This window comes from Ceratotherium simum, chromosome 7, assembly GCF_057802395.1.
Source record: "Ceratotherium simum simum isolate JZ-2026a chromosome 7, ASM5780239v1, whole genome shotgun sequence".
Lineage (NCBI taxonomy): Eukaryota > Metazoa > Chordata > Mammalia > Perissodactyla > Rhinocerotidae > Ceratotherium > Ceratotherium simum.
In genome coordinates, this window is record NC_141906.1 from 34,348,119 (window position 1) to 34,362,095 (window position 13,977).

The window sequence follows — 13,977 nt, forward strand, 5'->3', positions numbered from 1 at the left end:
TCTTTATTTGAGTCCTCTCTCACTTTTCTTGGTGAGTCTATTTGAAGTTTTGTCTATTTTATCTTTTCAAAAAACCAGCTCTTAGTTTCATTGATCTTTTCTGTTGTCTTTTTAGTCTCTAATTCATTTTTTTCTGCTCTTTTTTATTTCCTTCCTTCTACTAACTTTGGGCTTCGTTTGTTCTTTTTCTAGTTCCTTGAGGTGTAAAGTTAGGTTATCTGAGATCTTTCTTGTATCGTAATGTAGGCATTCATTGCTATGAACTTCCCGCTTAGAACTGCTTTTGCTGCATTCCATAAGTTTTGATAGGCTGTATTTCCATTTTCATTTGTCTCAAGGTAGTTTTTGATTTCTCTTTTGATTTCTTCTTTGACCCATTGGTTGTTCAGTAGCATGTTGTTTAATCTCCACACATTTGTGATTTTTCCAGTTTTCTTCTTGTAATTGATTTCTAGTTTCATACCATTGTTGTTGGAAAAGATGCTTGATATGGTTTCAATCTTAAATTTATTAAGACTTGTGACATATGTTAATATAATCTATCCTGGAGAATGTTCCATGTGTGCTTGAATAGAATAATAGAACATGTATTCTGTTGCTTGTGGCTGGAATGTTCTGTGTATGTCTGTTATGTCCATCTTGTCTAACTTGTCATTTAAGCCCAATGTTTCTTTATTGATTTTCTCTCTGGATGATCTATCCATTGATGAAAGTGGGGTATTAAAGTCCCCTACTGTTATTGTATTGCCATCTATTTCTCCCTTTAGGTCTGTTAATATTTGCTTTATATATTTAGGTGCTCCTATGTTGGGTGCATAAATATTTACAAATGTTTATTCTCTTGTTGGATTGACCCCTTTATTATTATATAATGATCTTTTTTTGTCTCTTATTACAGTCTTTGTCTTAAAGTCTATTTTGCCTGTTATAAGTATAGCTACCCTGGCTTTCTTTTGGTTTCCATTTTCATGGAATGTCTCTTTCCAGCCCTTCACTTACAGTCTGTGTGTCCTTACATCTGAAGTGAGTATCTTGTAGGCAGCATATAGATGAGTTTTGTTTTTAATTCATTCAGCTACCTCTGTCATTTGATGGGAGAATTTAGTTCCCTTACATTTAAAGTAATTATTGATAGGTGTGTACTTATTGCCATTTTTTAAATTATTTTCTGGCTCTTTTGTAATTATTTTGTTCTTTTCTTCTTGTCTTGCTCTTGCTCTCTTCCTTTGTGATTTGATGATTTTCTACAGTGGCATGGTTAGATTTCTTTCTCTTTATCTTTTCTGTATCTACTATAGGTTTTTGCCTTGTGGTTACCATGAGGCTTACATAAAACAAGTATATTTATAACAGTCTGTTTTAAGTTGATAACTTAAGTTTGAATTCATTCTAAAGTTCTCCTCGGCCACGTTTTGTGTGTTTTGATGTCACAATTTATATCTTTTTAATCTTGTGTATCCAATAACAAATTATTGTAGTTATAGTTATTTTTACTACTTTAGTTTTTTAACCTTCATACTAGCTTTGTGATTAACCCATCTTTACAACATTAGATTATTCTGTATTTTACTATATATTTACCTTTACCAGTAAGATTTATACTTTCATATGTTTTCTTGTTACTGATTAGCACCCTTTTTTTGCAGCTTAAAGAAGTTCATTTAACCTTTCTTGTAAGGCTGGTCTAGTGGTGATAAACTCCTTCAGCTTTGCTTGTTTGGAAAATTCTTTATCTTCCCTTCAATTCTGAAGGACAGCTTTGCTGGGTAGAGTGTTCTTGGCTGGCAGTCTTTTTCTTTCAGCACTTTGAATATATCATATAATTTCCTTCTGGGCTGCAAAATTTGTGCTGAAAATATGCAGGTTTTTATAGGGGTTCCCTTGTACATAACAAATTGTTTTTTTCTAGCTGCTTTTAAGATTCCTTGTCTTTAACTTTTGACAGTTTGATTATGTGTCTTAGTATGGGTCTGTTTAGATTTATCTTATTTGGGACTTTCTGAGCTTCTTGGACGTGGATGTCTGTTTCCTTCCCCAGATTAGGGAAGTTTTCAGCCATTATTATTATTTTTTTTTTTTAATAATTTTTATTTATTTATTTTTCCCCCAAAGCCCCAGTAGATAGTTGTATGTCGTAGTTGCACATTCTTCTAGTTGCTGTATGTGGGACGCGGCCTCAGCATGGCTGGAGAAGCAGTGCGTCAGTGCGTGCCCGGGATCCGAACCCGGGCCGCCAGCATTGGAGCACACGCACTTAACCGCTAAGCCACGGGGCCAGCCCAAGCCATTATTTTTTCAAATAAGTTTTCTGCCTGTTTCTCTCTTCTTCTGGGTCCCCTATAATGTGAATATTAGTCCTTTTGATATTGTCCCATAAGTCCCTTAAGCTGTCTTCACTCTTTTTCATTCTTTTTTCTTTTTGGTCCTCTGATTAGATGAATTCTACTGCCCTGTCTTGAGTTTGCTGATCCTTTCTTCTGCTTCATCTAGTCTGATGTTGAACCTCCCTAGTGTATTTTTTCAGTGTAGTTATTGTATCCTTCAGCTCTGTGATTTCTCTTGGGTACTTTCTTATATTTTCTCTCTATCTGTTCAAATTCTCATTTGTTCACGCGTTGTTCTCCTTACCTTTGTGAGCATCTTTATGATTATTATTTTGAACTCTTTATCAAGTAAATCACTTATTATCTCCATTTCATTAAAATCTTCTGTTTTATCTTGTTCTTTCGTTTGGAACAGATTCCTTTGTTTCTTCATTTTCCTTGATATTCTGTGTTGGTTTCTATGCATTAGGTAAAACAGCCAGTTCTCCCAGTTTAAGGAGTGGCCTCATGTAAAGAAAGCTTATCATTGGGCCCTGACCTAGCTCTTGGTTGTCTCTGAAACCTTGGTGATTGTCCAAGCAGCCTGCTTTTTTCTCAGTTGCCAAGACCTGTCATTGTCCCAATGGGGAGGATCTCATTCAGCACCTGGATGTAGGCTGATTGGGAGTTGGACCCTTAGGCAGCAGCTTTTAAAGTATGCAAGAATACCTCTTTCAGAGGAAGACTGGGAGATGGGCATTTCTGTCTGCTCCTTCTGCACTGAGCTCTGGGGGTACAGCCAGTTAAGAACTGTATTTTTGTTTGCTCCCATCCCATTGAACTCATGAACACAAGCCCAAGCCCACTGACCACCAGAGCCAGGCTATCAGGGATGTGTCCTCTGAGCAGCAGCCACAAAAGCTGGGGCACCAAACGTGTGCACAAGCTCCTGTTTCAGAGACACCAGTGTCTCTGGAGTGGGGCAGAGGGACAGCGTTAAGATGGTGCCACTGACCACCTTAGTGTGTGGAGAGGGTTGCCGTCAGTCCCGAGATGTGTGTTTAATTAGAAATCTGCCCCTCACACTGCAGCTGTGAAGATAAGCTACTTGTCGTCTTTCGTGGAAAGACTGTGCGTTTCTGTCTGTTGCCTCTGTGCTGTGCCCTGGGGGGTAGCCGGTTAAGAACTGTTTCTCTGTGAGTTGCAGTCCTGTGGGACCCACGTAAGCCCTGCTGGCCACCAGAGCCAGGCGTTCAAGGGGTGTCCCCTGGGTGGGAGCTGCAAAAACCTCAAGACACCAGCAACCTGGAGTAAAGCAGAGGGAGTGTGTGTAGGTGGCGTCTGCCAGCCTCTGAGATCTTTGGAGAGTATTTCAGTTGGCCCCTAGATGTGCTGTAGATTAGAAGCCTGCTTCTCAGGCTGAAGCTTTCAAGATAAGCGAATAGGCCTCTTTCACAGAAAAACTGGGTGTGTTTCAGTCAGCTGCGTCTGTGCTGGCCCTGGGAGATTATCCACACTGAGTCCACATGAGAGCCCCTTAAAAACTGTTTGCTACAGCCTTGTGGATCTTATGGATGCTCGCCCCATTGGCTTTCAAAGGTGGATGTTTTGGGGGCCTGTCTCTCTGGTGCAGGTCTTAAAAGTTGGGGTCCCAGATGTGGGGTTCAAACCCTTTTCTCCCCAGGGAGAGGGTGGGAGATGTCAGTTCCCTCCTGATTGGGGTCACTGTGATGGGGATGGCCATGGGGTTTCTGGTGAGATTGTGTCTTGACCTCTCCTACCCGTTTCAATGTGGGTTTTTCCTCATCCCCCAATGTGTAAGAGTCTCGTGAGTTTTTGGATTTCTTTCAGAGGGGATTGTTCCATATGTAGCTGTGTATTTGGTGTATCCATGGGAAGAGGTGAATTCAGGATCCTCCTCTGTTGAACTGGAAGCCTAAATAGTGTTTTTTGATTCACAAAATTTTTACATTTTCATAAAGTCCAGTTTGTCCATTTTTTTCTTTTGTTGCCTCTGCCTTCTGTGTCATAACCTAGAAATCATTGCCAAATCCAATGTCGTGAAGCTTTTATCCTATGTTTTCTTCCAAGAGTTTTATTGTTTTATTGTAAATTTAGGTACTTGATCCATTTTGAGTTACTTTTTGTATATGGTGTTAGGTAAGGGTCCAGCTTCATTCTTTGGCATGTAGATATCTAGTTTTCCCAGCACCATTTCTTGAAAAGACTGTCCTTTCCCCATTTTGAATGGTCTTGGCGCTCTCGTCAAAAATCATTTGATTGTGTATGCGAGGGTTTATTTCTGGGCTTTATATTCTATTCCATTGGTCTATATGTCTGTCTTTATGCGAATACCACACTGTTTTGATTACAGTAGCTCTGTGTTAGGTTTTAAAATCACGAAATGTGAGTCCTCAAGTTTTGTTCTTGTTTTTCAAGGTTGTTTTTCGTTATTTGGGGCCACTTGAGATTCCAAGTGAGTTTTAGAATGGGTTTTTCTCTTTCTACAAAAAATGTCATTAGGATTGTGATAGGGATTGCATTGAATCTGTAGATCATGTTTGGTAAGATTGACATTTTAAATGCTGTCTTCCAATCCGTGAACATAGAATGTGTTTTCATTCACTTATGTCTTTTTTAATTTCTTTCAGTAATGTTGTGTAGTTTTCATTGTACAAGTCTTTCACTTGTTGGTTACTTCTTAAGTATTTTATTCTTTTTGATGCTATTGTAAATGGAATTGTTTTTGTAACTTCCTTTTTGGATTGTTCATTGTGAGTGTACAGAAATGTATAGAAAAGATTTTTGTGTGTTGATTTTGTATCCTGCTACTTTGTTGAATTCATTTATTTGTTCTAACAGCTTTTTTGTGGAGACTTTAGGATTTTCTACATATAAGATCATATCATCTGCAAATAGACACAGTTTTACTTCTTCCTTTCCATTTTGATGCCTTTTATTTCTTTTTCCTGCCTAGTTGCTCTGGCTAGAACTTCCAGTACAATATTGAATAGAAGTGGTGAAAGGGGGCATCCTCGTCTTGTTCCTAATCTTAGAGGAAGAGCTTTCAGTTTTTCACCATTGAGTATTATGTTCACTGGGGTTTTTTCATATATGGCTTTTATTATTTGGATGTAGGTTCCTGCTGTTCCTATTTTGGTGAGTATTTTTCTCATGAAAAGGTGTTGTGTGATTTTAATCCCTTCATTTTGTTGATGTGTTGTGTATTACATTGATTGATTTTTGTATGTTGAACCATCCTTGCTCTCCAGGAATAAATCCCACTTGGATATGGTGTATAGTACTTTTATTATACTGCTCAATTCTGTTTGCTAGTATTTTGTTGAAGATTTTTGCATCAATGTTCATAAGGGATATTAGTCTGTAGTTTTCTTTTCTTTTACTGTCTTTGTGTGGATTTGGTGTCAGGGTTATGCTGGCCTCATAGAATAAGTTAGGAAGTGTTCCCTGCTCTTCAGTTTTTTTGGAAAAGTTGGAGAAGGATTGGTATTAGTTCTTCTTTAAATGTTTGGTAGAATTCACCTGAGAAGCCATCAGGTCCATGGATTTTCTTTGTTGGGAGATTTTTGATTACTGATTTGACCTCTTTACTAGTTATAGGTCTATCCGGATTGTCTATTTCTTCATGATTTAGTCTTGGTAGGTTTTGTGTTTCTAGGGATTTGTCCATTTCATCTAGGTTATCTAATTTGTTGGTATACTGTTGTTCATAGTACTCTCTTATAGTCCTTTTCATTTCTGTTGAATCAGTAGTATTGTCCCCGCTTTCATTTCTGATTTTAGTACTTTGAGTCTTCTTTTTTTCTTAGTCCATCTAGCTAAAGGTTTGTCAATTTTGTTGATCTTTTTGAAGAGTCGTTTGGTTTCATTGATTTTTCTCTATTGTATTTCTAGTCTCTGTTTCATATTTCTCTACTTTAATCTTCATTATTTCCTTCCCTCTAGCTTTGAGTTTATCTTGTTCTTCCTTTTCTAGTTCCTTTAGTTGTAAAGTAGGGTAGTTGATTTGGGATCATTCTTGTTTTTTTGTATCAGCGTTTATAGCTATATATTTCCCCCTTAGTGCTGCTTTTGCTGTGTCCCGTAAGTTTTGGTATGTTGTGTTTTGTTTTCATTCATCTCTAAGTATTTTCTAATTTTGATTGTGATTTCTTCTTTGATCCATTGGTTGTTTAAAAGTGTATTGTTTAGTTTCCCCAATTTTGTGAATTTTCCAGTTTTCTGTTATTGATTTCTAAGTTCATCTCTTAGAGAAGATACTTTGTATGATATCTGTCTTTTTAAAAATCTATTGCAACTTAATTTGTGGTCTAACTTACAGTCTTTCCTGGAAAATGTCCCATATGCACTTGAGAATAATGTGGATGCTATTGCTGTTGGGTAGAGTATTCCGTATCTATCTATTAGGTCTACTTGGTTTATTGTATTAAGTCCTCTGTTTCCTTACATATCTTTTGTGTGGTTGTTAATATCCGTTGTTGTGAGTGGAGTATTGAAGTTTCCAACTATTGTGGAAGTGTCTATTGCTCCCTTCAATGCTGTCAGTTTTTGCATCATATATTTTGGTGGTCTGTCATTAGGTGTGTAAATGTTTATCATTGTTATCTTCTTGCTGTATTGAACATTTTATTAATATATAATTTCCTTTTTTGTCTCTTGTAAACTTTTTTGATTTAAAGTCTATTTTATCTGATATTAGTATAGCCATCTCGGCTCTCTTTTGAATATCTTTTTTCCATTCTTTATCTTTCAACCTGTTTGTGTCTTTGGATCTCAAGTGAGTCTCCTGTAGACAGCAAATCATTGAATCTCATTCATTCATTCTGCCAATCTCTGTCTTTTGATTGGAGAGTCTAATCCATTTACTTTTAAAGTAACTACTGATAATGAGGGACTTACTTCTGTCATTGTGCTATTTTCTATATGCTGTATAGTTTTTTTAGTCCCTCATTTCCTATATTCCTGTCTTTTTTTGTGTACAGTTGATTTTTTTGTAGTGAAATGTTTAAATTCCTTCTTAATTTCTTTTTGTGTTTATTCTATAGCTGTTTTCTTTGTGGTTACCATGGGGGTTACATTTAACATTCTAATCTTATAATATTCTAATTTGAATTTATAGCAGTTTAACTTCAATAACATACAAAAACTCTGTTCCTTTATAGCTGCATCCCCACTCCTTTTGGTTGTTGATGTCACAAAATTACATCTTTAAACAGTGTGCTTGGGCTGGCCCTGTGGCTTGGTGGTTAAGTGCGCGCGCTGCGATGCTGGTGGCCGGGGTTCGGATCCCGGGTGCGCATCGAGGCACCACTTCTCTGTTCATCCTGAGGCCAAGTCCCGCATACAGCAACTAGAAGGATGTGCAGCTACGACATACAACTATCCACTGGGGCTTTGGGGGGAAAAAAAATAAAATAAATAAAATCTTTTTTTTTTTTTATTTATTTTTTATTTTTTATTTTTTATTAAAAACAGTGTGCCCCAGGGCCGGCCCCGTGGCTTAGCGGTTAAGTGTGCGCGCTCTGCTACTGGCGGCCCAGGTTCGGATCCTGGGCGCACACTGACGCACCGCTTCTCCGGCCACGCTGAGGCTGCTTCCCACATATAGCAACTAGAAGGATGTGCAACTATGACATACAACTATCTACTGGGGCTTTGGGGGAAAAAAAAAAAGGAGGAGGATTGGCAATAGATGTTAGCTCAGAGCTGGCCTTCCTCAGCAAAAAGAGGAAGATTAGCACGGTTGTTAGCTCAGGGCTGACCTTCCTCACAAAAATAAATAAATAAACAAATAAATTAATTAATTAATTAAACAGTGTGCCCCAAAACATAACCTAATAATTATTCCAATGCATTAGCCTCCTTAACTATGTAGAAAACAAGATTTGGAGTTACAAACCAAAGTTACAACAATACTAGCTATTAATAATTGTTATCTTCTTTACATGTATTAGTCTCTTAAATTATATAGAAAACAAAAAGTACACTTACAAACTATAGTTATAATAATACTAGCTTGTACAATTGCCCAGGTATTAACCTTGATTGAGATCTTTATTTCTCTACACAGCTTTGAGTTGTGTCCTTTCTTTTCACCCTGCAGGACTCCCTTGAGCATTTCTTGCAGGACAGGTCTAGTGGCCACAGACTCTCTCAGCTTCAGTTTATCTGGGAATGTCTGGATTTCTCCTTCACTTTTGAAGGACAGTTTTGTAGAATTTGGGAATGTTGGTTGACAGGTTTTTTTTTTTGAGCACTTTGAATATATTTGCCCATTGTCTTCTGGCTTCCAGAGGTTTTGATGAGAAATCTGATGGTAATCTTATTGAGGATCCCATGTATGTGAGGATTTGCTTCTTTCCTGATGCTTTCAAGATTCACTCTTTGTCTTTGGCTTTTTGAAGTTTGATTATAGTGTCTCAGTGTGAATCTCTGAATTCATCTTACTTGGAGTTTGTTGAGTTTCTTGGATGTTTATATTCATGTCTTTTATCAAACTTAGGAACATTTCAGTCATTGTTTCTTCAAATATTCTTTCTGCCCCTTTTTCTTATCTTTCTGGGACTCCCACAATGCATATATTGGTCCTTTTGATGGTGTCCCATGGGTCTTTTAGGTTCTCTTCACCTTGCTTCCAACTTCTTTCTTTCTGTTCCTAAGCCTTGTTAATTTCCATTGTCCTATCTTCAAGTTCATTGACTCTTCTGCCTGCTCAAATTTGCCTTTGAATCCCTCTAGTGAATTTTTCATTTTAGTTATTGTACTTTTCAGCTCCAGAATTTCTTTTTGGTTTCTTTTTAGGTTTTCTATCTATTTATTGATATTTCCATTGACTTTCTCCACATCTTCCTTGAGTTCTTTGATCATCTTTAAGATCATTGTTTTAAAGTCTTTCTTTAATACATCTGCCATTAAGTCTTTTTCGGGGACAGATTTTGTTGAATTATTTTTTTCCTCTGAATGGGCCATACTTTCCTCTTATTTTGTATGTCTTTTGATTGTTTGTGAACCCTGGACATTTGAGTTTAATAATCTGGTAACTGGGGAAATGAGATTCTCCCCCTTTCCCAGGGTTTGCTGTTGTTTATTATTGTTTTTGTTTTTTATTGTTGTATGCTGTTTCTGTGCCGAGGATCAGTCTGAGGTGTAAACTTGATGTCTTCGTATGTCTTTTTTGAGCCTTTCCTTGGGCATGTGTGGTCACTTTCTAATTTTCCCTGTATATGTTTTTTTGAATGTCCTAGTCTTTAATGCCTGGCTCCCAAAAGGGGAAAAGTGAAAAGTGAAGAGGAGTTGGGGGAAAGGGCGCCAGTCCTTTAATCTCCTGAAAGTCACTTTACCTTGAGGTGGAGGGGCTTGCAACAAAAGGGGGAGGTGCAGCCACAATGGTTGCTCACCTCTTTGCAACTTGTGATTAGAAGCAGCAGTAAGAGCACAGACGCTTAATATTTGGGGAGAGTCCTTTTTACCCACCCTAGCTCCTGCAAACTCTGTATAAGCTGCTCCAGGAACATGTGCACAGCTGCCTGCCACGTGGCTGGGGGTGGGGGATGGGCAGCTGCTACTGTGCTTAAGAGCTGAACTCACCACACTTTACAGTGGAAGCCTTCCCTTGGAAGTTGCAAGTGTTCAGCAGACTCCAGAGTTCCAAAATGGTTACATCAGATTCTGCCAGTGCAATCCTTGTCTAGGTAGGAAGACAGTTTCCTGGTGCTTCCTTCTCTGCCATCTTCCCAGAATCCTCTTTTTTTCGTGGGGTGGGGGGTGGTAGCAATTTTAGTTTTACAACAAAATTGAGAGGAAGGTATAGAGATTTCCCATATACCCTCTGTCCCCACACTTGCATTGCTTCCCCTATTATCAACATCACTCACCAGAATGGTACTTTTTTTTTTTTTTTTTACCAAGGATGAACCTACATTGACACATCATAATCACCCAAAGTCCATAGTTTACATTATGTTCACTCTTGTGTTGTATATTCTGTTGGTTTGGACAGATGTATAAATAACATGCATCCATAATTATGGTATCATACAGAGTCTTTTCACTGCCCTAAAAATCCTCTATGCTCTACCTATTCATCCCCCTCCAATTCTTGGCAAACACTGATCTTTTTATCTCCATCATTTTCCTTTTCCAGAATGTCATATAGTTGGAATCATGCAATATGTAGCCTTTTCAGACTAGCTTCTTTCACTTAGTAATATGCATTTAAGGTTCCTCCTTGTCTTTTCATGGCTTGATACCTCATTTCTTTTTAGGGCTGAGTAATACATTCCATTGTCTGGAGGTATCACAGTTTATTCATCCATTCACCTACTGAAGGACTTCTTGGTTGTTCTCAAGTTTTGGTAGTTATGAATAAAGCTCCTGTAAACTTCCATGTGCACTTTTTTATGTGGACATAACGTTTCAACTCCTTTGGGTAATTACCAAGGAGTGTGACTGCTGGATCATATAGTAAAAGTATGTTTAATTTTGTAAGAAACTGCCAAACTGTCTTTCAGAGTGGCTGTGCCTTCTGCATTCCCACCAGCAATGAATGAGAGTTCCTATTGCTTCACATCCTCGCCAGCATTTGGTGTTGTCGGTGTTCCAGATTTTGGCCATTCTGATAGGTGTGCAGTGGTATCTCGTTGTTGTTTTAATTTGCATTTCCTGATGACATGTGATGTGGAGTGTCTTTTCACATGCTGATGTTCTACCAGTATGTCTTTGGTGAGATGTCTGTTAAGATGTTTGTCCTATTAATTGGGTTGTTTGTTTTCTTGTTGAGTTTTAAGAGTTCTTTGTATATTTTGGATAACAGTCCTTCTTTATCAGATGTGTCTTTTGCAAATATTTTCTCCTAGTCTCTGACTTGTCTTCTAATTCTTTTGATATTGTCTTTCACAGAGCAGAAGTTTTTAATTTTAATGAAATCCATCTTATCAATTATTTCCTTCATGGATCATGTCTTTGATGTTGTATCTAAAAAGGCATCACCGTACCCAAGGTCATCTAGATTTTCTCCTGTGTTATGTTCTAAGAGTTTTATAGTTTTGCATTTTACATTTATGTCTGTGATCCACTTTGAGTTAATTTTTGTGATGGGTGTAAGGTTTGTGCCTAGATTGATTTTTTTTGAATGTGGATGTCCAGTTGTCCCAGCACTACTTGTTGACGAGACTGTCTTTGCTCCATTGTATTATTGCCTTTGCTCCTTTGTCAAAGATCAGTTGACTATATTTATGGAGGTCTATTTCTGTGCTCTCTATTCTGTTCTGCTGATTTTTCAACTATTCTTTCATCATTACCATACTTAGACATCTTTTCTGAGAGTCACAGTGAAAGTAAGCTTTGCTGCTGGCTTAACGGTAGGACCTCAAGTTGGTTTCTTCTCTCTGAGCTTTGGGTCCAGTAGGAGGAGGTTGGAGCTGATCTAGGATTTCCTAAGGTACTGCTGCTCATGCTTAACTGCCTGGTGAAGGACTAGTTTTATTTTAGTTTTCTAATTTACAGTCTGCTGCAGACCATTACTTTTGTAAAATACAAAAAATGACTTAGCAGAAAAATGATCACGTCCTTGTGTGGTCGTAGCAACGTCTGATCATTATACAGGTTTCTAAATGCTCTCAGTTTCTGAACTTATCTTGTTGCAGACTGCTCAGTGGACCACACTTCATAATGCTGTTTTGCACAGTGGGCTCAGTTTGGAGAGACACCTGACCTGTGTTCCCAGAGCTTCTTGTCAGAACTGGAGCTAAGCTGGGGCCTGGGAATCGGATTGTTCCAGGGAATGTGGGTGTCAGGAGGGGCTTTTTCCTGTCTCCCAGAGGATCAGACCCCATCCCTGGGGGGCAGTCTACCCCAGAAGTGTCTTCTTCTTTCAGTATATTCCTCACATTGGCCCCTGCCTCCCTCATTTGAAGGCCAGAGGAACCCTGGGGGTGATCCTAGGGCCAATGGCAGGGGCCCTGGGGAGGGGCTGTAAGAGTGGACTTGGAGGGCTGAGGTTGGTGCAAGGCCTACTGCTCTGGATGGATCTGAACGTTCGCCAGTTCCCGGGGAAGCAGGGAGAAGTATGTGAGTGGCTGGAGTGGTTGGTGATGGTATTTGCACGGACTGTGGAGCATGGCAGTGAGTTCTAGCCTTAGAATTCTGAGACCATAGGACCTTAGGACATTTGGATCTTGGAATCTTGGAGTCCTAGCTGTCAGGGCCAGAAGGGACTGCAGGGGTCACCTTGTTGTCCAAGCTGAGTTGTTTAGGTGCTCCTCCTCCCCGGCTGCTGGCCCAGACTTGAGCCACCAGTGTCAGTTCTGCCTTTAGCCTGGAGGCCCAGGGTTGCCTGCGATATGAGCAAGCAGAGGCTCCTTGGTGCCCTTGGCCTACCTTGTGTGTTCTGCTTTGTTTTGAAGCTTCAGACACTGTGTGCTCCGTTTGACTGAGAACAACTCACAGCCCTTGATGACCAAGCTGCAGTGGCTCTTTGCCTTCCTGGAGCATAGCCAGGTGAGTGCAGGGGGACTCGGGGTGGTGGTGGAGAGGAGGCTCCGGTCTGGCACTTTCCTCTTCCCCAGGACCTGCCTGCATCTGGCTGTTGAGCCCCAGTCCAGGGTGGAATGGGTTCATGGCCAGAGCCCATGGGGCCAATTCAGTGCCCCTACTGGGCAGGAGAGGGAGTGCCTCCTTGAGCCCCTTCTGTGATGTGCTGCCCAAATCTTTCCCATCAGTGATTCAGTGCATTGCACTAGGTGTTGCTTTGTTCATCTGCTGCCATTTTTGAGCACTCACATTGCCAGGCACCCTGAAGGCTGTATTTGTTTTGTTCACTGTCTCTGCCCTCATGGACCCTAGAGCCCTTGGCCAAGCATTATGTATGGCCTGTGTTGGGGCACGGAGATGAGTAAGCCATGGTCCCTGCCCTCATGGAGCTCACAGTCTGGTGGGGAAGATGGGCCTGCAGATAACAATTGTAGTGCTTCAATAGAGGGACTTGAACAGAGGGAAATGCAGCATGTTGTGGGCGTGCAAGGGAGGGAGAGGTTGATTATGATGGGGGAGCGAGCCATTGGGAAGACATGGAACAGGTGACACTTATGCATCTGGGACCTGAACGCTATAGCTAAGCTTTTGACGAGGAGAAGAGTATTTTAGGCAGAGGGAATGGCAGTGAGCAAAGGCCTGGAAAGTATGAGTTGTGTCAGGGAAGGGCAAATTCCTAGCAGATGGTTCATCTGCATGGATTCCAGTGCCTGGCTCATAGGCTGTGTGGACGTGGTGGGGTGGGATGGGTCAGGGACATTGGAAGGGCGAGGACTTCAGTGAGGAGGCCAGCAAGTTTGGGGCAGAGTCCCCAGGTAGACCCTCAGAGCTGGTTGGTGAGCGGCCTTCTGCTCCTGACCCTGCCATCCACCTGTCTTGTCCTAGCGGCCTGCCATTTCTCCTGAGAACTTCCTCTCTGCATCCTGGACACCCTGGTTCAGCCCCGGCACGCAACAGGACTGCTCAGAGTACCTGAAATACCTGCTGGATCGGTAAGAGGGGCCAGGTCTGGCTCTGCATGGGGGCTGCAGGCTGGGGGAAAGCCCCACCCCTCTGAGCGGTGTTGCCTCTTCCTGGAAATGGGGGCACTGCACTGCACTTGTGGAAGGCTCAGAGAAGATGT

The 13,977-nt window shown here is 40.4% G+C and overlaps 1 protein-coding gene across 2 annotated transcripts in view; it reads left to right on the plus strand.

Annotated features, from left to right (window-relative positions):
* USP35 (ubiquitin specific peptidase 35) overlaps window positions 1-13,977 on the plus strand; it is a 40,463-nt gene that overhangs the window by 22,370 nt on the left and 4,116 nt on the right. For both annotated transcript variants that reach the window (XM_087433508.1, XM_087433506.1), the window contains 2 exons: window positions 12,728-12,821; window positions 13,740-13,846. In XM_087433508.1, the coding sequence (XP_087289634.1) occupies window positions 12,728-12,821; window positions 13,740-13,846 (201 nt within the window). The remainder of the gene's footprint in view (window positions 1-12,727; window positions 12,822-13,739; window positions 13,847-13,977) is intronic.